The sequence below is a fragment of the Oncorhynchus clarkii genome, chromosome 14 (genome assembly GCF_045791955.1).
Source record: "Oncorhynchus clarkii lewisi isolate Uvic-CL-2024 chromosome 14, UVic_Ocla_1.0, whole genome shotgun sequence".
Taxonomy (NCBI): Eukaryota; Metazoa; Chordata; class Actinopteri; order Salmoniformes; family Salmonidae; genus Oncorhynchus; species Oncorhynchus clarkii.
In genome coordinates this window covers 22,156,231-22,183,321 of record NC_092160.1, presented here as the reverse complement: position 1 = coordinate 22,183,321, position 27,091 = coordinate 22,156,231, and the positions used below count along the sequence as shown (strand labels likewise).

General features: G+C 42.7%; 1 protein-coding gene across 9 annotated transcripts in view; it reads left to right on the top strand.

Annotated features, from left to right (window-relative positions):
- The window catches only part of LOC139366415 (ecto-NOX disulfide-thiol exchanger 2-like), a 286,381-nt gene that overhangs the window by 61,382 nt on the left and 197,908 nt on the right, over positions 1-27,091 (top strand). For 7 of the 9 annotated variants that reach the window (XR_011626759.1, XR_011626758.1, XM_071103873.1 and 4 more), the window contains exon 3: positions 8,686-8,778. The exons of 1 other annotated variant lie outside the window; for it this stretch is intronic. Coding sequence is in view for 6 of the 8 variants with exons in the window: in XM_071103873.1 (XP_070959974.1) it covers positions 8,745-8,778 (34 nt within the window). In the remaining 2 variants the exon portion in view is untranslated. Of the gene's footprint in view, positions 1-8,685; positions 8,779-26,126; positions 26,279-27,091 lie in introns of those variants that run through there. One more of the 9 variants, XM_071103880.1, reaches the window with a different exon arrangement.

Sequence of the window (27,091 nt, the reverse complement as noted above, 5' to 3'; positions counted from 1 at the left end):
CCTGTCACTCTACCTATTTGGAAGCCTGGAGTTAGTTGGGTCTAAATCTGTATGTAACTGCACAGTAATTTCCTCCAACACTGCACTTATAACTCCTTTTATGGATTTGAATACTGTCTGTGCCAATTATCCTTCTGCCCTTTGATTACAAAGATTCCCGAGAGGTTTTGTTTGAAAAGGTTAACTGGCTACAGTACGTGGTGGATGCCAGGGCAGAAATCCTGCTGTGGCCGTCAGATCTCAGCACCTCGATGGCCTAGTAGGCTTTAGGATAGACTGAATTGACTAGCTACAGTGTTAAAAAAGTGAATGGATGACAAGTTGGAATTTAGCATACCCCTTTGTTCACCTGGTGATCTGGTTCACCTGATGATCTGGTTCCGATGACACCTGTCCCTTGTCGTCTGTCATAACTGCCATGCAGTTACTGATTCAGACAAGCTTCTTGTTAGGCCTCCCATCTTCTCTCCCTAATCATCAACTCCAGCGTCGAGGAGAAAGGCCTGAAATGAAATGACGGGCTCTAATGGTATGACTTAATTATATAACCTGCTATTCCCTTACCTATAGAAGGCTACCCATGTTAATGAGCAATATCAGGTTCAGTGTCCTCTAACATGGTTTGTGGTGAGAAAATTAAACCTTTGGGAATGGTTGTCAACCAACAGGCCTAGAGTCCATTTATCTGAGCAGCGTAAGATGACATGCAAAGGTTCATCTCTCTAGGTTGAACATGGAAGTATTTTTTTCCTAGAGGATTAATGAAGGTAGCTTTCTTTTAACATACCATCACATTATTTCAAGAGGCTCTGGGCTCAGTCTCTCATCTTGTTCTGCTCTCTTCAATCAAAGAAAAGCACATAGGCCTAGTACAGTTTTCATATCTCCCTCATTAGGAACCATACCGTTAGGTTGTCTGTCTGCATGCTGGCTATATGCAGCACCACTCAACTTTTAGGCTACATTATGTTTTCACAGCCAGTGTTTCATGTCCATTTGAGGGCATATTGCCATTTTAGACTATTCTGTGTCCCTTCAACTAAATTACCTCGTCTTTTCTTTCTCTGTTCTCTGTAACAACCTGTATTATTTAGTTATGTAAGACCTCTTCATGTAATGATGCTGCTCAATTCAATTCCTATGTATGTCTGTAAAAGTACTGTAGCAAACTATCCGAAATGGCAGTTTAAGAGACGGTCTTGAAAGACTACTGTGGAGAGCTACTGGGACTCCATTACCCTCCCAGAGACATACTGCAAATTTAGAGGCCAAATTTCAGAATGTTTAATATTGTTATAAATCTAGACATTCTGTTCGCATTGTTTAAGTATTCCCCATGTAATGTTAATGGGGAGCTAACATGGCTGCCTTAGAATGTTCAACTGTCATGTAAATGGATCATATTGCAGAAATAGCATTGGCCAATTCTCTAAATACATGGCTCTGGTTCCCCCATAACAGGAATAATAGTGGCAACAATGAATGCAATATCTACCAGTAGGAAAAGGGATCATGCTTCCTCCTACAAGCTGCTCCCCTAGTCTCAATCACACATTGGTGCATTATAAGTGTACATGCTTCTCTGCTGTCGGAAACTGGTATCATTCCCCAGTCACACTTTAGGCCTACATTATTCTATTGTTATGAATCATGTTATGAGTTCTGAATCGTGACAAGTAGCCCATTTCAGTTTTTACATTGGACACAATGGGAGGCATGCAGCATGCTATTGTATAAATCCCCTGCTAAACAATATTCTAATGTGGCATCTGCCCTTCCCTCGCTGCAGTGGAACGGTTGCCATGACAGAGACACATGAGGATAATAACCTCGGTAAAAAGGGCCATTTGGATTGCTCATCCTCTCCGGAGACTGGACACCTGGGCGTTCTGCTTGGTTAACCCCAGTAGTGAACAACGGAAGGGCAAAGGTCAACTAGAGCTCCACCTATTCTAATAGTGTATTTGTGAAGTCTGGTTCAGAAATCTTTAGGCCCTACACCGATGCCTCCTGTTCAATTTGTCCTCCAGCCCGAAAGGAATGTTCCCATGGTGGAGCAGTGTTACAAAACAAAGCCACTCGTATATGAAAATGTATGCACTCACTACTGAAAGTCTCTGGATAAGAGCGTCTGCTAAATGACTCAAATGTAATTGTCTGTATGAAGCTGTGTCTGATTTAGCATAGGTCTAGGGAGTATACCAAATTTAAAAAACAAATTGAGCTGAAAGTGGAGGTCGAGTTTTGAACCGATTAGGAAAATCTGACTTTGACTATGGTAACCGATGTAACATGACAATGGTATGCTTAGGGACTTTTAGTACAGCTGAGCACTGTTTTGACATATACAGGTATTGGGTAAGATTGTCCTGTGTTATACCACTCAACGTCATATTAAGCACTGCCTTTCCCCTCAGCTGAACCAGTGTAGTACCTTTTTCAGTGATCCCAACAGAAGGGAAAAATGCTTCCTCTTGTAGTCCCTATGTTGAAGAGGAGGTACTTCATCATACAGATAACCTGGCAGACAGAGGCAGAACTACGTTATAGGGAACAGGGAAAAGTGGTGCTTGTGAAGTATAGTTCAGCTTGGTTTAAGTTTTTATGATTAATCCAATGCTCAGTAGGTAATCCACTGATACTGAATCTCTGTTGGTCTGCAATGCCTCTGCTGCTAGTCCCCTCCAGTGCGGCCAGAGAAGATTAATGGAGTCAGATGAGCTGATGTGTTCTCTCTCTCCTCCCTCACAATGCGGTCATGTTGACTCTCTCTGATAAGACTGTTCACTGAGGGGTCCTCTGATCTCTGCCCGCCACAGGCTTTTGCTACAATTCTGAATGAACCTATGATGAATAATGTGCTCAATGTTGTGTGAAAATACCTGTAAACAATATACAGGATTGCCTGAGAATGACAATGAAAATTGAGTATGGTACAGTAGCTCTGCTTTTGATTGGTGGAAAGTGTCTTACATTCTCAGCAACTCTATCCCGCATTGTTATTAATGCTAATTAAATATAGCATTTTAAACTATTTGATCATTAACCAGCTAGGCTAATATTCAGTTGTGATGTGCTTGCATCTTAACTACCCAATTCCCCTTTTAGTTATTCCCATGATGATGCTAATGTTATTGGCAAGGCAACATTTGTTACGACCACCATCTGAAATGTAACCTGAAGTATTTGTTAATGTTACAGAATAAATCAGGTTAAAGGCCTAAACTATGTAGTGGAAAGATCATTCACACCAACCATCTCTTTCAAAGCACTTTGTTTAAAAAAAAAAAAGTTTCCCTCTCTTCTTCCTACCTTCAGTTCTGTGATACTTTCATGTTTTCAGGAACATCATTTCAAGCAGGGATTTTACTTTCAGTCCTCCCCTAACGAATTTAGATTTTGGGTCCGTTTTCCATTTTAATGGCATCCACACTCTCAGCAAGACTGTCTGGCATAATGATGCAATTCTCTCTGGAGCCAGTCTTCCCTCTCAGCAACTCACGTTTAAGCCTGGATCAGAACATGCATTTCATAGCGGCAGAAAGATTTCAAAGAACTGTGCTAAAATTCTCTTTTCCCAGACCAAGGCTTGTCATTAATAATCATAACACAGTTGCTGCCTCTGAGTCTGCAACGTGAGTTTTTTTGTTTGGACGGCAAGATATTCGTAGCCTAGGCCTGTGGGTGGTAAGATATGAAAAATGTCACGGGTAATTCATGTGTAAGGAAAGTGGGTGTTTTTACAGTAAATAGCTCATGGTTATTGTGGTGGTTTTAATGGATTTCAGATCTCTTGGTCTATTCTAGAAAACAAAAATTTAAAACTACCAGCGATCCCACTCTGGGACTTTGATATGCCAGTAGAGTATTATTTGTTCACCAATATATATCAAAATTAGACAAATCTAAAATAGTGAATGATCAAAATTCATTTTTCATTGAAGTCAAAATACTCATATTAAAGAGCAAGCAGGAAAGAATCAGATGACACATTATTTTATTGCTTCGTTTATCACCTACAGATGGAACACTTTAAAGAGGGTAAGGCCAAAATGTCACATGTTCCAACTTTAATCAATTCTCAATTATGCTTCAAGATATGTCAAACAATCCTTCCTCATAAGGACCCTTCTATGGATTACATTTCGGGAAAACACCCCAATTTATGGTCATGTTTTCTTCTAGTTTCATGAGGAATCACCCATATGATTTGGTGTCACTCCAAATGAAAAGGAAGAAGGACCCCCTCTCTTCTGTCCCAACTTCCACTGCTGCTGTGTTTCCCCAAACTCGCTCCTCGGGACCTCAAGAGTTGCACATTTAGTTTTTTTTTTGCACTAACACTACATGGTTGATTCAAATGATCAAAGCTGGATGATTTAGTTGATTATTTGAATCAGCTGTGTAGTGCTAGTGCAAAAAACTAAAGGTGCAACCCTTAAGGTCCCGGGGACTGAGTTTGGAACCCTGCATGACAGCCTTCATCTGTTTACCCACCACCAGAACCAGTAGCCCTACATTAGCTTGGGAAGCTAGCTGGATGCTACACATTGATAGACAAGTTACCCTATAAAGGATAATGAGCTATTGGCGAGGCTAAATGCAACTCATCATGTATTCATAAATTAGTGCTCTTCGGTCTGCGTTCTTGCATATAGCGTAGCCTAGTCTGGTTAGCAGTCCTCCTAACTTTGCATAAACCTAGTTAGTGTACTGCCCTCATGCTGTTTTGCCTCAGTCTCTTTACTGCTAAATATGTGTTCACAACCAGCCTTAAGTTAAAGTGCATGCTGGAGCCCAGTTAGTGCACAGTGTGAAGGGCAGACTGTAATTCATCCATGACCTTTACATTTATTAGAGTGAATAAAAAGAGGGCAACATTCAGGTGGCTGGTGCCAGGGGGAACATATGGTCTTGTGGTTATCTACATCAGTCGAAAGATCCTCAGAGGGTCATCAGGGTGTGAAATTAAAGACCTGTTGAGGATGTGTCACATGGTCAGCCCTAGGACTGGGAATTGCCCGGGACCTCACGATACGATATTAGTACCATACTTATATGATACTGTGATTTTATTGCTATTTTATGTTTCAAACATATTGCTCAGCATATGTCTGCTACATATAGACACGAGAGCATAAGAAAGCAAGTTTTGATCAGTGCTGAAAAAGGGGAACAATCTTTAGGATGAAAAATATCGGAGTTTTCACGCAGGTACTGTCGACGGGCGCAGGTACTGCCGACGACTGACGCTAGCTAACGCTAGGTACGTCATTATCGATATTTCGTTCAAAAATAATATTGCCATTTGTAACTATTGATTGTTGTTTCCCCCCCCCATCACTAGTCAGTCCTGCACTGACTTAAACCCTTTCCTTCCTTGAGCCTCCTTTTAGGAGGCTGTTATTATGAGTACTAATAATGAGCTGTTTGCCTGTTTGTACAAAGTGTAGGAAGCATATTTGTTCTATGTAAAATCAAAGTGAGTTGCTTTTAGGCTTCCAGCAGAATATCATCACAGTTCCAGGCGTGTGGTTTGATAAAATACATGTTTTTGGTTCTTTGTAGCTCGGTCCGGTAGAGCATGGCGCTTGCAATGTCAAAGGTTGTGGGTTTGATTTCTGCTGGGGCCACCCATACGTAAAATGTATGCACACGTGACTAAGTTGCTTTGGATAAAAGCGTCTGCTAAATTGTATATGCACAGACCATGTTGCTATTTCCCCTGTCTTTTTGTTTAGTCTGGGTTAATCACATTCACACGGAGGAAGAATAGATAAAAGAGAACGATAGACTCAACAACAGAACACCTGTTTCTGTCCTGTTGGCTATTATTCACCATGACACTTGAGGTGTCGGCTGATCCCACATCACCAGCTCTCACTCTGGTCTTCTGTGGTTAACGGTAGTGGATGAACAGATCTCTGAAGCTATGTGGAGGGATGGACTGTAAAGAGGGGGAGGAGGGAGTGGGAAGAGGGATGGAGGGAGCAGGTGAGAGGGATGGTGTGGGAGAAGCAGTTCAGCGATGGAGGGAGGGGGAAAGAAAGAGCAGATCAGAGGGATGGAGGGAGGGAAAGTGTTGGGAGGGAGTGGAAAAGTGGAGGGAGCAGATGAGAGGAATGGTGGGATGGTGTTGGAGAAGCAGGTCAGCGATGGAAACAGAGGGATGGATGTAATCACAGGAGGGGTGGAGGGAGCAGGTCACAAGAACACCTGCTCCCTCCACCCCTCTGTGTGTTCTATCCTCCTAAGGGAAACAGTCGCCTGGCATTTCAAGGAGACTGTAAAGTAAAACCAAAGCCTCCGCTAACTCCGGTAACTGGCTGTCAGGACAAATGATTAAAAAGTCCTTCATTACAATACATGGTCACAATACTTGTTGAGATGTCTTCTTGGGTCCAAGTTGAAGGACTGTCAGCTGTAATACGTTATAGAAGTTAATATTTTGATTCAAGTATACATTGAGTGTATAAAACATTAGGAACACCTTCCAAATATTGAGTTACACCCCCCTTTGCCCTCAGAACAGCGTCAATTCGTTGAGGTATGAACTCTACAAGGTGTCAAGTCTTAGGGATCTTGGCCCATGTTGCCTCCAATGCTTCCAACAGTTGTCAAGTTGGCTGGATGTCCTTTTGGTGGTGGACCATTCTTGATACACACGGTAAACCCAGCAGTGTTGTAGTTCTTGACACACTCAAACCGGTGCTCCTGGCACCAAACCCTGTTCAAAGGCACTTAAATGTTTTGTCTTTCCCATTCATTTTCTTAATGACAACACAATCCATGTCTCAAGGCTTAAAAATCCTTTAACATTTCTTCTCCCCTTCATGAACACTGGTTTAAGTGGATTTAATAGGCAACATCAATAAGGGATCATAACTTCCTCATGGTCTGTCTGTCATGGAAAGAGCAATGTTTTGTATACTCAGTGTACATGCACAAGCATTCAATACAAAGTCAGACACAGAAATGAGGTAACAGGCAAGAGAAATTCACTGAGGCAGAATAAAGCCTTTGTTCAGGAGTGTTTGTGAGTAGTAGAGGAAGCTTTGGGGATCTCTGACCTTTACAGTGGCCTGAGTGTGTGTTGGCATCATGACATGACTGATACAGATTGTCATAGCAGAAGAAAGCCAATTACTCTGGTCATCACGATACCCGTAGGGCCTCTTTCAGTCTATTATAAGACATCACAGTGAGTATTCTCTGTGCGTCGGTCTCTGGCAGCTTTGTCTTTTTGTATTTTCCTCCATGATGTCCCCTCCAGACGAGCTTCAATGCCATACAACTGCTCTTAAATGCAAGTAAAGCTAAATGCGTGCTCTTCAACCGATTGCTGCCTGCCTGTCCAGCATCACTACTCTGGATGGTTCTGACTTAGAATATGTGGACAACTACAAATACCTAGGTGTCTGGTTAGACTGTAAACTCTCCTTCCAGACTCACATTAAGCATCTCCAATCCAAAATTAAATCTAGAATCGACTTCCTATTTCGCAACAAAGCATCCTTCACTCATGCTGCCAAACATACCCATGTAAAACTGACTACCCTGCCGATCCTTGACTTCAATGTAATTTACAAAATAGCTTCCAACACTCTACTCAGCAAATTGGATGCAGTCTATCACAGTGCCATCCGTTATGTCACCAAAGCACAATATACTATACACCACTGAGACCTGTATGCTCTCGTTGGCTGGCCCTCACTTCATATTCGTCGCCAAACCCACTGGCTCCAGGTCATCTATAAGTCGTTGCTAGGTAAAGCCCATCCTTGTCTCAGCTCACTGGTCACCATAGCACTCGCTCCAGCAGGTATATTTCACTGGTCACCCCCAAAGCCAATTCCCCCTTTAGCCGCCTTTCCTTCCAGTTCTCTACTGCCAATGACTGGAACGAATTGCAAAAATCACTGAAGCTGGAAAGTCATATCTCCCTCACTAACTTCAAGCATCAGCTGTCAGCAGCTCACAGATCACTGCACCCGTAGATAGCCCATCTGTAAATAGCCCATCCAACTACCTCATCCCCATACTGTTATTTATTTTTGCTCCTTTGCACCCCAGTATCTCTACTTGCACATTCATCTTCTGCACATCTATCACTCCAGTGTTTAATTGCTAAATTGTAATTATTTCACCACTATGGCCTGTTTTTTTGCCCTTAGCTCATTTGCGCACACTGTATATAGACTTTTTTCCTATTGTGTTATTGACTATGTTTGTTTATTCCATGTGTAACTCTGTTGTGTCGCACTGCTTTGCTTTATCTTGGCCAGTTGTAAATGAGAACTTGCTCTCAACTAGCCTACCTGGTTAAATAAAGGTGAATTTATTATTATTATTTTTTAAAGACTGAGTGTAAATTCTACAGTCACTGGGACCCCCCTGATCCACAGCTCTTTCTGGTTCAGATGAGTGTCTCCTCTACAAAGCAAAAGGGCCATGCCTATCAAAGAAGCACAGTGACATCCTCCTTTAGTTATCATCTTTCTCTACTCAAGACAAAGCACCTTTATTGTGACCCTTATTACCCAGTTCTCTTGGTGTCCTTGAACCAGCCGCATAAATGATGAGCTGAGATCCCAGTATGGCATATTGGTGCTCTCTTGAACAGCATGGATCTAAAAAGAATGAACAGAGAATCATGGGGCCATTGTTGTTGCTGTTTCTTCACAGGAGCATCACTGAGAGACCAGAGGGGCTGAGATCAGAGGAAGTGCCACCACAACGCCATAATGTACAAGGACTACAGATCAGGACGAGCAGCAGGTAAGAGCTCAGCGTGTCTGTGTTCTAGTTTGCATGTGGAAAGAGAGTCTGGAAGGGAGCATACACACCGCAGCCCCAGAGGCGTTCTCAGGTGCAGTGTCCAGATTTCATGGCTCTTAAGGGGATTTTACTGCCAAAATTCCTGCTGCACACCTGATAAGACTGTATTTGTCCCCTAGTGGAGGTTTCCTTCTATCCAATAGCCTCCTCTCTTCTTCCCAACCCCCCCTGGAGCTACCCCCACTATTACACTGGCTCTGCCCAACCCCTGTGGAGCTGCCCCCCTCTTACTCTGGCCCTGGTTACCATGGCAACAGGGCCACTGGAGTCCTGTCACGTGTCTGAGATTTGGGGTCTGACTAGGGTATCTTTTTGCTATCAGTTGAAGCAGCAGACTCAAACTAATGTCAAAACAACCGAGTTGTGAAAAAAAAAGATGTAAATAGCCATGAAACATGAGACTTTCGAGTAAATTAGACCATATTTTATGCCTGTGCACAGCGCCTCCAAAAATGAATATCAGCACTAAAGTCCGTGCGCTCAGCTCCCCTGCCAGGCAGTGTTGCTGTGCAAAGTGGGATATAGGATTAGTGTTTATTAATGTAATTAGCAGCTATGAAACAAAACAGCAGAAATACTTTGAAACCAGCTCATGCAGCATTTTTCTAACTCCACATGTGCTTATACTTCACTTTTGACTATTTTTATTCAGGAATGTAATGCTCACACTAGAGCCCTGCAAATGAACCACCCGCCAAAGTAGCTGGTGAAGTAGACATTCTTACCCGCCAATACCTAAATCTACCGGCATTTGCCAGGTGCTAATTGTATTCCCTGGTGGTGTGAGAGCATGGGGAGAGGGAATGAAAGCGTCTCTTCTCTTGCTGGGATTTGGTAGATGAGTGTGTCAACTCCTATTATGTTCACACAGTGTGGTGCACAGGTTGGTCAGGTGATAATGAATGTACAGTCTGGTGTCTGGCCTCTTTCTCTCTCTGTCCTCCCCCATCCTCTCTTTCGCTCTCTGGCCTCCCCCATCCTCTCTTTCGCTCTCTGGCCTCTAAGACATTGTATCTCTCGTCTCTGGTGATGTTCCCACTTCTCGTCCTCTACACTCTGCCTCAGCCTACAGCGGTGTGGTGTCTGATCTCTATCGATATCCCACTCTCATCCTCTATCCCTCTTTCTGTCCTCTCGCTACAGCATTTTTGTAGTCCATCAGTGTGTGGTAGTATATCTTCCCTTAGCACGGCATGTTTCGGATATATACTTCATCTCTAACTGGCCTCTGTTTTTCTGACATCCAACGACATCACGTCTCTGATTACTAACTGGAGCTTGAGAACCTTGTCCTCTCCTTGGCCTTTGATGGCAGAGCCACAGACACCATTAAAGGAAGGAAAGTAGAGGTATGAGGTTCAGGGCTACCACTGTGATCACAATATAGTAGTCATATCTAGAAGAAAACAAAGGCTGGGCCTAATATAGTGTCTAAGAGGTCACACAATAAGTTTTGTAATGATTCATATGTTGATGATGTAAATAATATTTGTTGGTCTGTGGTATGTAATGAGGAGCAACCAGACACTGCACTTGACACATTTATTAAATAGCTTTTTCCAGTTACTAATAAGCAACACACCCATTAAGAAAATGACTGTAAAAACGGTTGAATCCCCTTGGATTGATGAGGAATTGAAAAATTGTGTGAGTGAGATGGAGGAGACAAAAGTTATGGCAAATGAGTCTGGCTGCCCAACTTGATTGGCAAACATGCTGCAAATTAAGAAATCATGTGACTAAACTAAATACAATAAAAAAGTATCTGTACTATTTAACAAAAATGAATGATAATAAAAAGCTTTGGAGCACCTTAAATTAAATGTTGGGAAAAAGGCAAACTCTGCTCTATCAGTCACAACTCACTGATATTGCCAACTACTTTTAATGAGTTTTTCATTGGCAAGATAAGCAAACTTAAATATGGCATATCAGCAACAAACGCTGACACTACACATCCAAGTATATCTAACCAAATTATGAATGACAATTTTACTTTTTGAATTCCGTAATGTCAGTGTGGAAGAGGTGAAAAAAGTATTGTTGTCTATCAACAATGACAAGGCACCGGGGTCTGACAATCTGGATGGAAAATGACTGAAGATATTGCCACTCCTATTTGCCCATCTTCAATTTAAGCCTACTAGAAAGTGTGTACCCTCAGGCCTAGAGGGAAGCTAAAGCACAGGGTAGCTGTTTAGGCCCGTTATTTTTTTCAATCTTTACTAACGACATGCCTCTGGCTTTGAGTAAAGTATGCGGCTGACTCAACACTATACACGTAACCTGCTACAGCAACTGAAATGACTGCAACACTTAACAAAGAGCTGCAGTTAGTTTCGTAATGGGTAGCAAGGAATAAGTTAGTCCTAAATATTTCCAAAACTAAAAGCATTGTATTTCTGACAAGTCATTCACTAAACCTCAACTTCATCTTGTAATGAATAATGTGGAAATTGAACTAATAGAAGTCACTAAACTGCTTGGAGTAACTCAGGATTGAAAACTGTCATGGTCAAAACATAAATATTGATACAACAGTAGTTAAGACGGGGAGAAGTCTGTCCATGATCAAGCACTGTGCTCTGCCTTAACAAGGCAGGTCCTGCAGGCCATAGTTTTGTCACACCTGGACTACTGTTCAGTAGTGTGGTCAGGTGCCACAAAGATGCACTTAAGAAAATTGCAGTTGACTCAGAGCAGCAGCACGGCTGGCCCTTAAAAGTCCTCGCAGAGCTAACATTAATGACATGCATGTCAGTCTCTCATGGCTCAAGTGGAAGAGATTGACTTCATGACTACTTGTTTTTGTAAGAGGTGTTGACAAGCTGAATGTACCGAGCTGTCTGTTTTTAAAATACTTGCATACTGCTCGGACACCCATGCGTAACCCACAAGAAATGCTACCAGAGGTCCAGAACAAACTGTGAGGGGGACAGTACTACATCGAGCCGTGACTACATGGAACTCTATTCCACATCAGGTAACTGATGCACGCAGTAGAATAAGATTTAAAAAGCAGGTAAAAATACACCTTATGTAACAACACAACAGATACTGTGAAGACCCACACAAGGTACAGACACATTGTGGTATTGTTGTATGGTGGTATTGAACATGTTGTATTGTAGATATGTAGTGGTGTACTGTTATTTTTTTTTATTTCACCTTTATTTAACCAGGTAGGCAAGTTGAGAACAAGTTCTCATTTACAATTGCGACCTGGCCAAGATAAAGCAAAGCAGTTCGACACATACAACAACACAGAGTTACACATGGAGTAAAACAAACATACAGTCAATAAATAATACAGTAGAAAAATTAGTCTATATACAATGTGAGCAAATGAGGTGAGATAAGGGAGGTAAACGCAACAAAAAAAAGGCCAAGGTGGCAAAGTAAATACAATATAGCAAGTAAAACACTGGAATGGTAGATTTGCAGTGGGATAATGTGCAAAGTAGAAATAAAAACAATGGGGTGCAAAGGAGATAAATAAATAAATAAATAACATAAAATAAATACAGTAGGGAAAGAGGTAGTTGTTTGGGCTAAATTATAGGTGGGCTATGTACAGGTGCAGTAATCTGTGAGCTGCTCTGACAGCTGGTGCTTAAAGCTAGTGAGGGAGATAAGTGTTTCCAGTTTCAGAGATTTTTGTAGTTCGTTCCAGTCATTGGCAGCAGAGAAGTAGAAGGAGAGGCGGCCAAAGGAAGAATTGCTTTTGGGGGTGACTAGAGAGATATACCTGCTGGAGCGTGTGCTACAGGTGGGAGATGCTATGGTGACCAGCGAGCTGAGATAAGGGGGGACTTTACCTAGCACGGTCTTGTAGATGACATGGAGCCAGTGGGTTTGGCGGCGAGGATGAAGCGAGGGCCAGCCAACGAGAGCGTACAGGTCGCAATGGTGGGTAGTATATGGGGCTTTGGTGACAACACGGATGGCACTGTGATAGACTGCATCCAATTTGTTGAGTAGGGTATTGGAGGCTATTTTGTAAATGACATCACCGAAGTCGAGGATTGGTAGGATGGTCAGTTTTACAAGGGTATGTTTGGCAGCATGAGTGAAGGATGCTTTGTTGCGAAATAGGAAGCCAATTCTAGATTTAACTTTGGATTGGAGATGTTTGATGTGGGTCAGGAAGGAGAGTTTACAGTCTAACCAGACACCTAGGTATTTGTATTCTAAGTCAGAGCCGTCCAGAGTAGTGATGTTGGACAGGCGGGCAGGTGCAGGCAGCGATCAGTTGAAGAGCATGCATTTAGTTTTACTTGTATTTAAGAGTAATTGGAGGCCGCAGAAGGAGAGTTGTATGGCATTGAAGCTTGGCACCCCCATAGACTGCCAGAGGTCCGGACAGCAGACCCTCCGATTTGACACACTGAACTCTATCAGAGAAGTAGTTGGTGAACCAGGCGAGGCAGTCATTTGAGAAACCAAGGCTGTCGAGTCTGCCGATGAGGATGTGGTGATTGACAGAGTCGAAAGCCTTGGCCAGATCAATGAATACGGCTGCACAGTAATGTTTCTTATCGATGGCGGTTAAGATATCGTTTAGGACCTTGAGCGTGGCTGAGGTGCACCCATGACCAGCTTTGAGACCAGATTGCATAGCAGAGAAGGTATGGTGAGATTTGAAATGGTCGGTAATCTGTTTGTTGACTTGGCTTTCGAAGACCTTAGAAAGGCAGGATAGGATAGATATAGGTCTGTAGCAGTTTGGGCCAAGAGTGTCCCCCCCCCCCTTTGAAGAGGGGCTGCTTTCCAATCTTTGGGAATCTCAGATGACACGAAAGAGAGGTTGAACAGGCTAGTAATAGGGGTGGCAACAATTTCGACAGATGATTTTAGAAAGAAAGGGTCCAGATTGTCTAGCCCGGCTGATTTGTAGGGGTCCAGATTTTGCAGCTCTTTCAGAACATCAGCTGACTGGATTTGGGAGAAGGAGAAATGGGGAAGGCTTGGGCGAGTTGCTGTGGGGGGTACAGTGCTGTTGACCGGGGTAGGGGTAGCCAGGTGGAAAGCATGGACATCCGTAGAAAAATGCTTATTGAAATTCTCAATTATAGTGGATTTATCAGTGGTGAGTGTTTCCTATCTTCAGTGCAGTGGGCAGCTGGGAGGAGGTGTTCTTATTCTCCATGGACTTTACAGTGTCCCAGAATTGTTTTGAGTTTGTGCTACAGGAAGCAAATTTCTGTTTGAAAAAGCTAGCCTTGGCTTTTCTAACTGCCTGTGTATAATTGTTTCTAGCTTCCCTGAAAAGCTGCTAATGCAGAACGCCATAGGATGTTTTTGTGTTGGTTAAGGGCAGTCAGGTCTGGGGTGAACCAAGGGCTATATCTGTTCCTGGTTCTACATTTCTTAAATGGGGCATGCATATTTAAGATGGTTAGGAAGGCATAAAAAAAATAAAAACATGCATCCTCTACTGACAGGATGAGCTCAATATCCTTCCAGGATACCCCGGCCAGGTCGATTAGAAAGGCCTGCTCGCTGAAGTGTTTCAGGGAGCGTTTGACAGTGATGAGTGGAGGTCGTTTGACCTCTGACCCATTACGGATGCAGGCAATGAGGCAGTGATCGCTGAGATCTTGGTTGAAGACAGCAGATGTGTATTTAGAGGGCAAGTTGGTTAGGATGATATCTATGAGGGTGCCCGTGTTTACGGCTTTGGGGAGGTACCTGGTAGGTTCATTGATAATTTGTGTGAGATTGAGGGCATCAAGCTTAGATTGTAGGATGGCTGGGGTGTTGAGCATGTTCCAGTTTAGGTCGCCTAGCAGCATGAGCTCAGAAGATGGATGGGGGGCAATCAGTTCACATATGGTGTCCAGAGCACAGCTGGGGGCAGAGGGTGGTCTTTAGCAGGTGGCAACGGTGATAGACTTGTTTCTGGAGAGTTGGAATTTTAAAAATAGAAGTTCAAATTGTTTGGGTACAAACCTGGATAGTAGGACAGAACTCTGCAGGCTTTCTTTCCAGTAGATTGCAACACCGCCCCCTTTGGCAGTTCTATCTTGTCTGAAAATGTAGTTTGGGATGAAAATTTCAGAATTTTTGGTGGTCTTCCTAAGCCAGGATTCAGACACAGCTAGAACATCCAGGTTGGCAGAGTGTGCTAAAGCAGTGAATAAAACAAACTTAGGGAGGAGGCTTCTAATGTTAACATGCATGAAACCAAGGCTATTACTGTTACAGACGTCATCAAAAAAGAGTGCCTAGGGAATAGGAGTGGAGCTAGGCACTGCAGGGCCTGGATTCACCTCTACAACACCAGAGGAAAAGAAGAGGAGTAGGATAAAGATACAGCTAAAAGCAATGAGAATTGGTCGCCTAGAACGTCGGGAACATAGAGTAAAAGGAGGTTTCTGGAGGCGATAAAATAGCTTCAAGGTATAATGTACAGACAAAGGTATGGTAGGATGTGAATACAGTGGAGGTAAACATAGGTATTCAGTGATGATGAGAGAGATATTGTCTCTAGAAACATCACTGAAACCAGGAGATGTCATTGCATGTGTGAGTGGTGGAACTAACAGGTTGGATAAGGTATAGTGAGCAGGACTAGAGGCTCTACAGTGAAATAAGCCAATTAACACTAACCAGAACAGCAATGGACAAGGCATATTGACATTAAGGAGAGGCATGCTTAGTCGAGTGATCAAAAGGGTCCAGTGAGGTTGGTTGGGGTCACGGCGATTCAGACAGTTAGCCAGGCCATCGGTAGCAAGCTAGCATAGGATGGAGGTCTGTTTTTAGCCACCTCGAGCGTTTCTGTCGGTAGGATTAGTGGGGTTCCGTGTGGTAGATAGAGGGGATCAATCCAATTCGCCAAAAAAATAATATATATAGTTATAGAGGCCCAAGAAAAAAGAAAAAAATTGTCCGATAGCTGTCTTATCGGCTGCTATCTGAATAGACCTAACGATTAGCGGACCGCAGATGGGCGTTCAGGTAACGTCGCGACGGAGGAGCCAGCTGGATAACTCCCTTGGGCAGATAACGTCGGTAGTCCAGTTGTGAAGGCCCGGTGGGGCTCCGCGTTGGCAATAAAACGGGTCCGGATAGGTGATTGTAGCCCAGGAGTGACTGATGGAACTCTTCAGCTGGCTAGCTCCGGAATAATTGATGTTTGCTCCGGAATCGACGTAAGCTGATAGTTACACAGATAGCAGCTAGCTATCCAAGTATAAATGTCCAGAGCGTGCGGTTGAAATCCGGGGACATGGAGAGAAAAATTGGTCCGTTATGTTCCGAGCTGCGCCGTACAAAACTGGCGATTAGATTTTCGAGCTAAAAGATAGCTGATGACCACAAACCGTGGTTAGCTGAATACTAACGATTAGCCAGTAAAGAAGCTAACTAGCTTCTGGATTAGCTTCTGGATTAGCTTCAGGCTAGCTTCTGGTTAGCTTCTGGATTAGCTTCTGGCTAGCTTCTATGGAGGATTACAGATTTGAGGTAAATAATACTTTCTTTAAAAAAATATATAAATTGGTGAGGCGGGTTGCAGGAGAGTGTTTTGAAGATGAGTTTATGGAAAATAAAAAATATATATAAAAAGGTATGCGAAGAAAGTTGTAAATATATATACGGGACACGACAAAAGACATCTGGCTGCTATGCCATCTTGGTGACAATTTATTTATCTTTTGTTTTATATGTAATGTAAGTGCTTTAATATGTTTGGACCCCAGGAAGAGTATCTGCTAATGGGGATCCCTAATAAATACAAATACAAACTACATCCTTTTTAATTGGTGAGTGTCAGGTGCAGGGCAGGTGGTGGTGTTGGGCTGGATATGCATTGACTCAATAGTTTCCTCAAGTTGTGACTGGAATTGGAATGCCCTTGAGATGAGAAAAAGGTCACCAGGACCTTGCTTAAATGAGTGCAACTGGAAAGTTGGTGGACTATCATTTCCTCATTTTAGGCCTACAATCTGTGTATACACTCTTTTCATTGGCCTATGGTAGTGGTTGCATTTAAGACCTGGGTCGTTGGTTTTTATTGATGCCAGGTTCTTGCGCGGTATTCAAAAATATCATTGTAATGTTTACAGTCATGTAAAGTGAAGTAGAATAGCAGGAAATTATTTTTTGAAAAGGCTATGTTTTTCTCAATGCCGCAAATACAATGATTAGCGGGTCCCCCTGTTCCCCTGGTCTTCAGGGTTGAGCCTGTGGTTATGAAACAGTTTGTCAGTTCTGCTGAGAGTTTTTAACACTTGACCTTGAGTCTGATTCACCAAGCAGACGCTGTTAATGTTGTGTAGGGGCCAGAGTTTCTGATGCTCATCTGGGCAGATGGCACATTTGGTTCCTGGACCATAGTTAGCTGCACTTCTCCGCTGCCAAAATGCATTATAATACCCACTTGTTCTGATAGACCACTTGTGATTGTGTAATAGAGGACTTGCTGCACTCCAGTCTGCATACTGTGTTGCGTAAACACAAATAATTATATTCCCCTTCCCCTCCCTTCAGTTTTTTTGGTCAACGGTGTGTTTGGATGGTGATTTTGAGCACCATGACCAGTGTGGACTGATGGTGGGGAGCCCCTGCTGTTGACTGGGGTTTAGCTATAGACTGAGGTAAAGGGGTATTCTGCACTCTGTATGAAACCTGCTACCATCAATATTCATGCTGGTGGGGCCTTCCTGAAGATTAGTTTGCCTCTATCTTTCACTTAATCCAATTTACAGAATGTTGCCAAGGCTTCCACCAAACAACCCCCCCTTCTCACCCGAGAAAAATGTGATTTCAGCAGACAGTTCTGGAACACAAAACTCCACAGCCCCAGTGTATTTTCCATGGTCCCTCTGTTCTCCCAGAGCTCATATACCAAGTATTCCACCAGGAATAACACAATTTGGCTAGTGGAGACTCTGATTTAATGAGGTGATAATCTACAAATCAGCACTCAACGAGAGGGTGAGGGTGGGAAACAGAGAGGAGGAAAAGAGAAGGGAGAGTGTGATACAGGGTCCAAAGGAAGGATGGGTAGTGAGAAAGAAATAGACGGACAGAGGAAGTGGTGAAAGAAGGGAGGGCTCCATCCTTAGCTCTGGTTCAGATCGATGGGCAGTCTCTCCATCCACAAAGGGCAGTGGAGCTAATGAAACACTATGAATCGTTAGATCTGACATTTTCCCCTCCCAGTCTGAGCTATAATAGTACATTTCATTGATCTCGAAATGGATGACACCAAATGCCAGCGCAGTCCTTTAAACTCTGGCAGGCTTTCTGGTGAGCAGAACCTTCAAATATCATCCACTCTCAAATTCTGAAAGCTTTGCAGAGCAGTGTTCTGATACCTCTGTTGGATTGGAAAGGCCATATTAGTATAGCATTCAACACTATCTACTCTTCTGATTCCACTGTGTGCAAGGGGCATCATCAATTCTGGAATCGTTAAATGCAGACTTTACAATACAACACAAGGCATCCGATTTACAATCTACTGAGGGGATATAAAGGCCTGTAGAGAAACTGAGCCTTCTGTGATTTACAGCTTCTCTCTGTGTGATGGTTCAACATTTACAGAGGGACCACATTAGAGCTGCACAGTATCTTTTGGAGACATCTTTGAAACCATACCCCAGGAACCCTTTTCTTTCAGAGATTAAAAAAAAAATAGTCGAGGGAAATGGAGAAAATGTTAGATCAGAAGAAGACGCGGTTAAAAATGTATCACAACCCTTTTAGACTTTAGTGATGTGTTAGTTGAAGGCGGAGAAAGAGAGGCCGGAGGGCGGACATAAAATGGACAACTTATTGGGAAGATTGAACTATCAACAGGACATTAAAAATTGTAACATCTTATGCTCCACGGAGTCGTGGCTGAACGGTGACAATATCAACATACAGCTGGCTGGTTATATGATGTTCCAGCAGGATAAAACAGTGGCGTCTGGTAAGACCAGGGGCGGCGGTCTATGTATTTTTGTAAAAAAAAAACAGCTAGTGCACGATATCTAAGGATGTCTCCAGCTATTGCTCGCCTGAGGTAGAGTTTCTCATGATAAGCTGCAGACCACATTACCTACCCAGGGAGTTTTCATCTATATTCTTTGTAGCTGTTTACATACCACCACAGTCAGAGGCTGGCACTGAGATGGCATTGAAAGAGCTGTATTCCGCCATAAGCAAATAAGAAATAGCTCACCCAGAGGCGGTGCTCCTAGTAGCCGGGGACTTTAATGCAGGGAAGCTTAAATCCGTTTGACCTATTTTCTATCAACATGTTATATGTGCAACCAGAGGGAAAAGAACTCTGGACCACCTATACTCCACACACAGAGATTCATACAAAGCTCTCCCTTGCCCTCTATTTGGCAGATCTGACCATAATTCTATCCTCCTGATTCCTGCTTAAAAGCAAAAACTTGAGGAAGCACCAGTGACTAGATCAATAAAAAAAGTGGTCATATGAAGCAGATACTAAGCTACAGGACTGTTTTGCTAGTACAGACTGGAATATGTTCCATTATTCCTCCAGTGGCATTGAGGAGTACACCACATCTGTCATTGGCTTCATCAATAAGTGCATCGATGACGTCATCCCCACAGTGACCGTACGTACATACCCCAACCAGAAACCATCAATTACAGGCAGCATACGCACTGAGCTAAAGGCTAGAGCTGCCGCTTTCAAGGAGCGGGTCTCTAACCCGGAAGCTTATAGGAAATCGCGCTATGCCCTCCGACGAACCATCAAACAGCCAATGCGTCAATACAGGACTAAGATCGAGTTGTACTGCAACAGCTCTGACGCTTGTTGGATGTGGCAGGGCCTGCAAACCATTACAGACTACAAAGGGAAGCACAGCCAAGAGCTGCCCAGTGACACGAGCCTACTGGATGTGCTAAATTACTTCTATGCTCGCTTCGAGGCAAATAACACTGAAACATGCATGAGAGCACCAGCTGTACCAGAAGACTGTGATCACAATCACCGCAGCCGATGTAAGACAGGTCAACATTCACAATGCCGCAGGGCCAGACAAATTACCAGGACGTGTACTGCGACAATGCGCTGACCAACTAGCAAGTGTCTTCACTGACATTTTCAACCTCTCTCTGTCCGAGTCTGTCATACCACCATAGTGCCAGTGCCCAAAAACACCAAGGTAACCTGCCTAAATGACTACAGACTCGTAGCACTCACGTTTGTAGCCATGAAGTGCTTTGAAAGGCTGGTCATGGCTCACATCAACACTATCACACGGAAACCCTAGACCCACTCCAATTCGCATACCGCCCCTACAGATCCACAGATGATGCAGTCTCTATTGCACTCCACACTGGCCTTTGCCACCTGGAGAAAAGGAACACCTATGTGAGAATGCTATTCATTGACTACAGCTCAGCGTTCAACACCATAGTGTCCTCAAAGCTCAACAATGAGCTAAGGTCCCTGGGACTAAACACCTCCCTCTGCAACTAGATCCTGGACTTCCTGACGGGTCGCCCCCAGGTGGTATGGGTAGGTAACAACACATCCACCACGCTGATCCTTAACACAAGGGCCCCTCAGGGGTGCGTGCTCAGCCCCCTCCTGTTCTCCCTGTTCATCCATGACTGCACGGCCAGGCATGACTCCATCACCATTAAATTTGCCGGTGACACAACAGTGCTAGGCCTGATCACCAACAACAATGAGACAGCCTGTAGGGAGGAGGTCAGAGACCTGGCCGGGTGGTGCCAGGACAACAACCTCTCCCTCAACCTGGTCAAGACAAAGGACATGATTGTGGACTACAGGAAAAGGAGGACCGAGCACGCCTCCATTCTCATCGACGGGGCTGCAGTGGAGCAGGTTGAGAGCTTCAAGTTCCTTGGTGTCCACATCACCAACAAACTAACATGGTCCAAGCACACCAAGACAGTTGTGAATAGGGCATGACAAACCTATTCCCCCTTCGGAGACTGAAAAGATTTGGCATGGGTCCTGAGATCCTCAAAAGGTTATGCAGCTGCATCATCGAGAGTATTGGTTGCATCACTGGTTGCATCACTGCCTGTTATGGCAACTGCTCGGCCTCTGACCGCAAGGCACTGCAGAGGGTTGTGCGAACGGCCCAGTACATCACTGGGGCTAAGCTTCCTGCCATCCAGGACATCTATACCAGGCGGTGTCAGAGGAAGGCCCTAAAAATTGTCAGACTCCAACCACCCTAGTCATAGACTGTTCCCACTGCTACCACACGGCAAGTGGTACCATAGCTCAAAGTCTAGGTCCAAGAGGCTTCTAAACAGCTTCTACCCCCAAGCCATAATACTCCTGAACATCTAGTCAAATGGCTACCCAGACTATTCACATTGCCCCCCTCCCCTCTCCACACCACTGCCACTCTCTGGTATCATCTATGTATAGTCACTTTAATTAACTCTACCTACATGTACATATTATTTCAACTAACCGGGGCCCCCGCACATTGACTCTGTACCGGCACACCCCTGAATGTAATGTAATGTAATGGTATGTAATGGTATGTATGTATGTATGTATGTATGTATGTATTTTTACTTCTCTTTAATTACTTGTTACTTTTATCTCTTATCCGTATTTTTTGAAACTGCACTGTCAGAGGCTCGTAAGTAAGCATTTCACTGTACGGTCTACACCTGGTGTATTTGGCACATGTGACTAATAAAGTTTGATTTGATTTTGTCTTATGTTCTGAACATCTTCAATAATGAGACAAAATATCTCCATCTTAACTAAACAAGTTACTTATTGTTCAACATGTGTCTCTTAAACGAGGCGATCAACTCTGGCTGATTTTCCAGCTCAACGATGAGGTACGGATATGGACCGGCTGATATCTCGTTGCGCTCTGCGATTTGTAATTAGATTTATGACCCGGTGATTGAAGAGTTGGCTCACAAAATATTTTTTGTTTGTTATGGCAGTGTCTTTTTTTCCCCCACATTTTTTGATTTATCAAAGTCATTTATCATACCCCTCTTTTAAGCCACCCAGTTCATTTGGCTTAAGATGATCACTAATGTACAACGCTAACCATAAAAACCAACAAAGATTTGTATTTAATCTGTTGTAGCAAAAAGGCAAATTTAGTATTAGATTTAAATGCACTTGTACCAAGAAAGTCTTTGACAGAACATCACGGTTTGAAAAACGGATAAGCAGAAACACTGTCCCTTAGGCCTAGGGAGAAACGAACTGAATAAGAGCGCCAACTCTTTCATTTTCTATTTGGTGACAGAATTAATTTAGTTCTGTCTGGGAAGCATTTAGTTTATTTATGACCAGTCTGTTGTGGCGAAAAACGAGGACACAGAAAAAGGGGCTGTCTGAATGAGTGTTTCAGCAGCTCCATCCAATGCAGCTACTTGGAAGCCTTTTTAAATCTTACCATACTGGTCATAAAACAGTTTCAGTAACACTCCTGCTGATTGAGTCCAAGTAGTGGGCTTCTATTTAAGGATCCATGATCCTGGACCATCAGACAAAGCTAGTTAATGTCAGATTTTAAAAATAGCTTTAGGTCAAGTGGCTCAACAGATTTGGCTGTCCTTTAAAACTGTCAACTGAACTCGAAACCGCACATCTTCCTTTGTGTTCCTTCCAGTACATTCTCCTTATGATTCTGAGGGCATAATGCAACCTATTATAGTCATATTTACACCCTCTAATATGGATTATGAGTCACTTGCCATGTACCAATTTGACTCTTAACATTTCATCTTTAGAATTAGTTTATTCATTGAGTTTAGGCTCTAATTACTTTTTGTTGCTATGACATGCAACCATACTGAAAGGGCTACTGCTGACTGTAACCATACAATTTCTATATGCAGGAAGTTACTCTACAGATTGAGGAGGCAACGTTACTGCTCTGCCAACAACAGACGCCTCATTTATTTCTCTAATTGGTTAAGGTTGTTTAAAAATCAATGCTGGGAATGTTTCCATGCTCAAGTACAATCTTTGCCTCGTTCGTTTCCACTTTGGAATCCGTTTGACAGTTCTTGTGTATGGACTGTGGGCTTTGAAATGTGTTTTTGGAAGTGCAGACAGGCGGTTGAAGATAATATTGTTTGACCCATCAAACATTTCTCAGACACTTATTTTTCATCTCAAACTTTTTAGACGAGGGTTGTCAAACTAATTTTGCTCGGGGACCACATTTGGTGATCACTGAGGTCCGGATAGCCGCAGTGAAAATTGGTTATAGAATTGGTTATAGAGTATTGCTTCGACATCAAAATCTGGAGGGAAAAAAAAAACATTCACTGTACACTTTTTGCAACTTTTAATACGTCCTGACTAACTTTTGTTTCTGTCTTTGAGAGATGGACACAGTGAAGCAATTATATACATGTAGGTCCATTTATAATTTCTACACAGTTTTGATGTGGCTTTAGGCCATGATTGACACCCCAATTCTTGTCAAATCAAGTCTTATGTCACTTGCCGAATACAACGGGTGTAGACTTACCATGAAATGCTTACAAGCCCTTTTCCAACAATGCAGAATAAAAAAAAATTAAGTTTTATCATAATTTTAAAAAAGGAAATAGTAGCACAATACAATAACAAGACTATAGACCAGGAGTACCGGTACCGAGTCAATGTGCAGGGGTACGAGGTAGTTGGGATAATATGTACATGTAGGTCTGGGTAAAAGTGACTTGGCAACTAGGATAAATAATAAACAGAGTAGCGGTCGCGTGTGTGTGTTGAAGTATCAGTGTAGTATGTGTGGGTAGAGTCCAGTGAGTGTGCGTAGAGCCAGTGCAAGAGAGTCCGTGCAAATTAAGTCTAACCTCTACACTCCAATTTTATTTAGGTTGTTTTGATATTTACTGTATTTAGAAAAATGTAGGTATTAGTGAACCAGTTTGACTTGTTTCACTAAGCTAGGCTCTCCGAGAAGGTGACCAAATCAACATGTTCAATGATACTCTATCTCTTTACCCTTGTCGTTATCTTTCTGCTTATTTCAGTGGACCCATGTGGAACTCTAAGACCACTCCCCTCTATGCTCGTCTTCCATTACTAATGTGTTTTTATGGTTTTACTCCTCGGGGGGAGGAGGAGGAGGAGGAGGGGGGGGGGGGGGGGGGGTGTATATTCATGTAGTATGGATTTCTGGCTTCTTTTTGAAATGACAACCCAGATAGAAATGGACTTTGAATGTTTGCTCCTTTCCTTCAACCTACATGTTTCATTCTGAGAAAAGGGACACTTTGAGGCTCATTTGATATGAGTGCTGTCTCCATGGTGAAGAGGTTCACAGGACTGAGATTAAATCATCACACTAGACTGCTCACAGTCTGCTTGGTTGTCTGCAGTAAAATGGTGCATTATTTATCAGGCCTTGAGTTCTACGCTGCATGGTGGGAGAAGCTCACAGTCCATATGAACATCACCATTAATGACACATGACCTAACTTTGTATGCTAACAGTGGTGCCCCCAGCTGGCATTCCAAGGTACTGTCTTCGTATGACTGCACTTCCCAAGGCTGAAGATGAGACTGAAAATGACTTGTATTGAGAGAGATTGTTATAATAGTAGTAATAATAATGGGCTCATCAGTGCTATTTCTATGTAAGCAGCACCAACCCATCCATCACAACACACACAGAATTACATGTTACTGAACAAAAAAACTCATCCGTTACGTTACCAGAAAAAATATTGTCATCAAATGACATTCCATAGATGGTTCAGAAAGGCTGTTTGAAGGGGAAAATATTTGACGCCTTTCTCTTTTCTGAATGACATTCAAATCAGCAAAGTTTAACATTTGTTTCCCGCCTGAGTAAGTCTGACCAGGTCAGAGACCACTATTACACACCAAATGGAAAATATCAGGAATAAGCATTTTGTAGGCTACAGTCCAAGCTATGTCTTCCAATGGTGTGACTGCTGTTGGCATCCAAAGATTATTCAACTTGAACAAACACTTGGAGGTGAGGACGAAAGCAGTGGTGTAGCCTATGGACGGGGCGATACGGACATCACATATTATAGATGTCTACATGGCATTGATGTAAATCACACTGCTGCTATTTGGCCTTATATATTGTTTTGGTTGTGGATGGCTGTTCACAAATGCATATGTGTATTTTAACCCAATGGCTGTGTTGAAGTGGGGCTTTTATTGCGCAATCTAATTGTGCTGATTCAGAGAAATGCCCATAGGCCTAACGGACACATGCTCAAACTCACACAAACACTTAAACTGCTGCAAATGATTGAGAAAAATAAAAATAAGCCTAAAGCAAATGCAGCATATGGTATATATTTTTCAAATGCAAATAGCACTTCGGTAGTGTTCAAAGCATGCCATTCCATGAGAAGCATTTTTAAACTCAAAGTAATGGCCCCAATCAGTCCTTCATGACAGCAAAATCATAAACGACAGAGTAGGCTAGTAAATCCTTAACTTTTGGGTTATGCTCGGGTAAATTAAGTTGGTTAATCTATATTTCCAAGTCAAGGTGTATTAAATGAATTGGGATGACTGGAAATCTGAGATGTTGGTTTTTAATGTAAAGATATAGCCTAATCATGTCTAGTAGAAAGCAATGGATTAGAAGAAGCCTACATAACCAAACCATACAGTAAAATGCAACATCCATTTATGGCCAGCTATGTAAACTCTAACATTGATTTATCCTGTAATAGATTTAAATTGATAATATTCATGTTTTGTCTTCTAATGCCTCTTAAAGGGCAAGTAATCTAAAAGTAACAAAGTAATCAGTTTACCTTACTGAGTTTGTGTACTCCAAAAATGATGTTACTTATTGACCATTTTGAACGGGTAACTAACGGATTACATTTAGAAAATAACCTACCCTACACACACTCACTCACTCACTCTTCTATAGCAACTCAAGGTTGATTACTATTGTAATTTAACATGTTTTTCCATAACACAAATGCTACTTAGATTTGTACAATGTAATACTCCAGGTCTAACAACAAAACCTATAGATATCAGAACCCATGATTTGTCAATGGCCCTGCAGAGTCCCTTTAACTGGTCCGCCTTTGCGGACACCGACAAACTATAGCCTACAGTATTTTGTCAGCTGTGGGAAAACGGGATTGACATATTCTTGAGCATATCACTGGTGCAATTTGCGCACTCTCAGTAAAAACTCTTGCGGGTAGCATCTGGCAGGCTACACTTTGTTCACTTGTAAACGAAGGTTACATGTATTTGGGAATGTGGTTTATATGAGTGCGAGGCTCTGCGAGCTGCTAAACCCTGCCTCATTCTCGCGCTACAGCCCAGTCTGCAAAGCGACACGGACTGGAGAACAAACTCCCTTTCTCTCAATACAACGGATTTATACTCTTGACGATTCGCGTTGCAGTAGGCGACGAGGGCTCACCATCCTCTGCTGTACGGACTGTAAAACAATGTTTCTCTTGCAGTATAGAGGTAAGGTCTAACGTGTGTTCATTTTGATACAGTATTACATTATACCAGCTCTTGTCGGCTCCTCTCGCTCTGTTATGTCCGTGGAGGTTGTCGAATTCTGTATGGCCGTTATTTCAATCGTAGAATGAATGAATGCACGTTGTTGAAGACGAATTTCGAGGAGGACTAGGTATTTGATTACTGCAGGTCCATTTAAGTATATTACTGACGGATGCAACATGCGAACATCTTAACGACAGTGACCAAGCTGAGGTCTTTGCGTCACTTTGTTATACCTGCTGTTCACGAGCCTAGTCGATTTGACGAGACAAAGACTACTCCTCGTTAACGTTTTTATTCACACATTGATGTAGGCCTAGCTAGATTAAATTGTGTAACCCTTCTTGTAGAATGTCTTATTGATTTCATTTAGCTTATTTTTTACAATGCATTTTGAGTAAAGTTGACAAGCATCCTCCCAAATGCTCTATCTTTGGAACTGTTCTGAAATATAACACTGGTCAGTTAAGTTATTGTTTTTCCCGAAGACTGTTTTCTTGTTTCATTTAGTTAATGACCATGGTTGATTTTTAGATCTGTCTTGAAAATAATACGTCACCAGTAGCGAACTGAAAATAGGCTACGGTCTTCATCTCATCTGTTTTTGAGAATATGCCGTTGTGCGTAAAAGTCATTCAAATATAATGGTGAGCGCGTGCACTTTGCACTGGTTTTGCACACTGGCTTCATTCAGATTTCTTTCTCATTTATTCACTTATTTACTCATGATGCATAAATAGCTGCTGGTAAATGGAACGTTTTCCACAGTCAGTG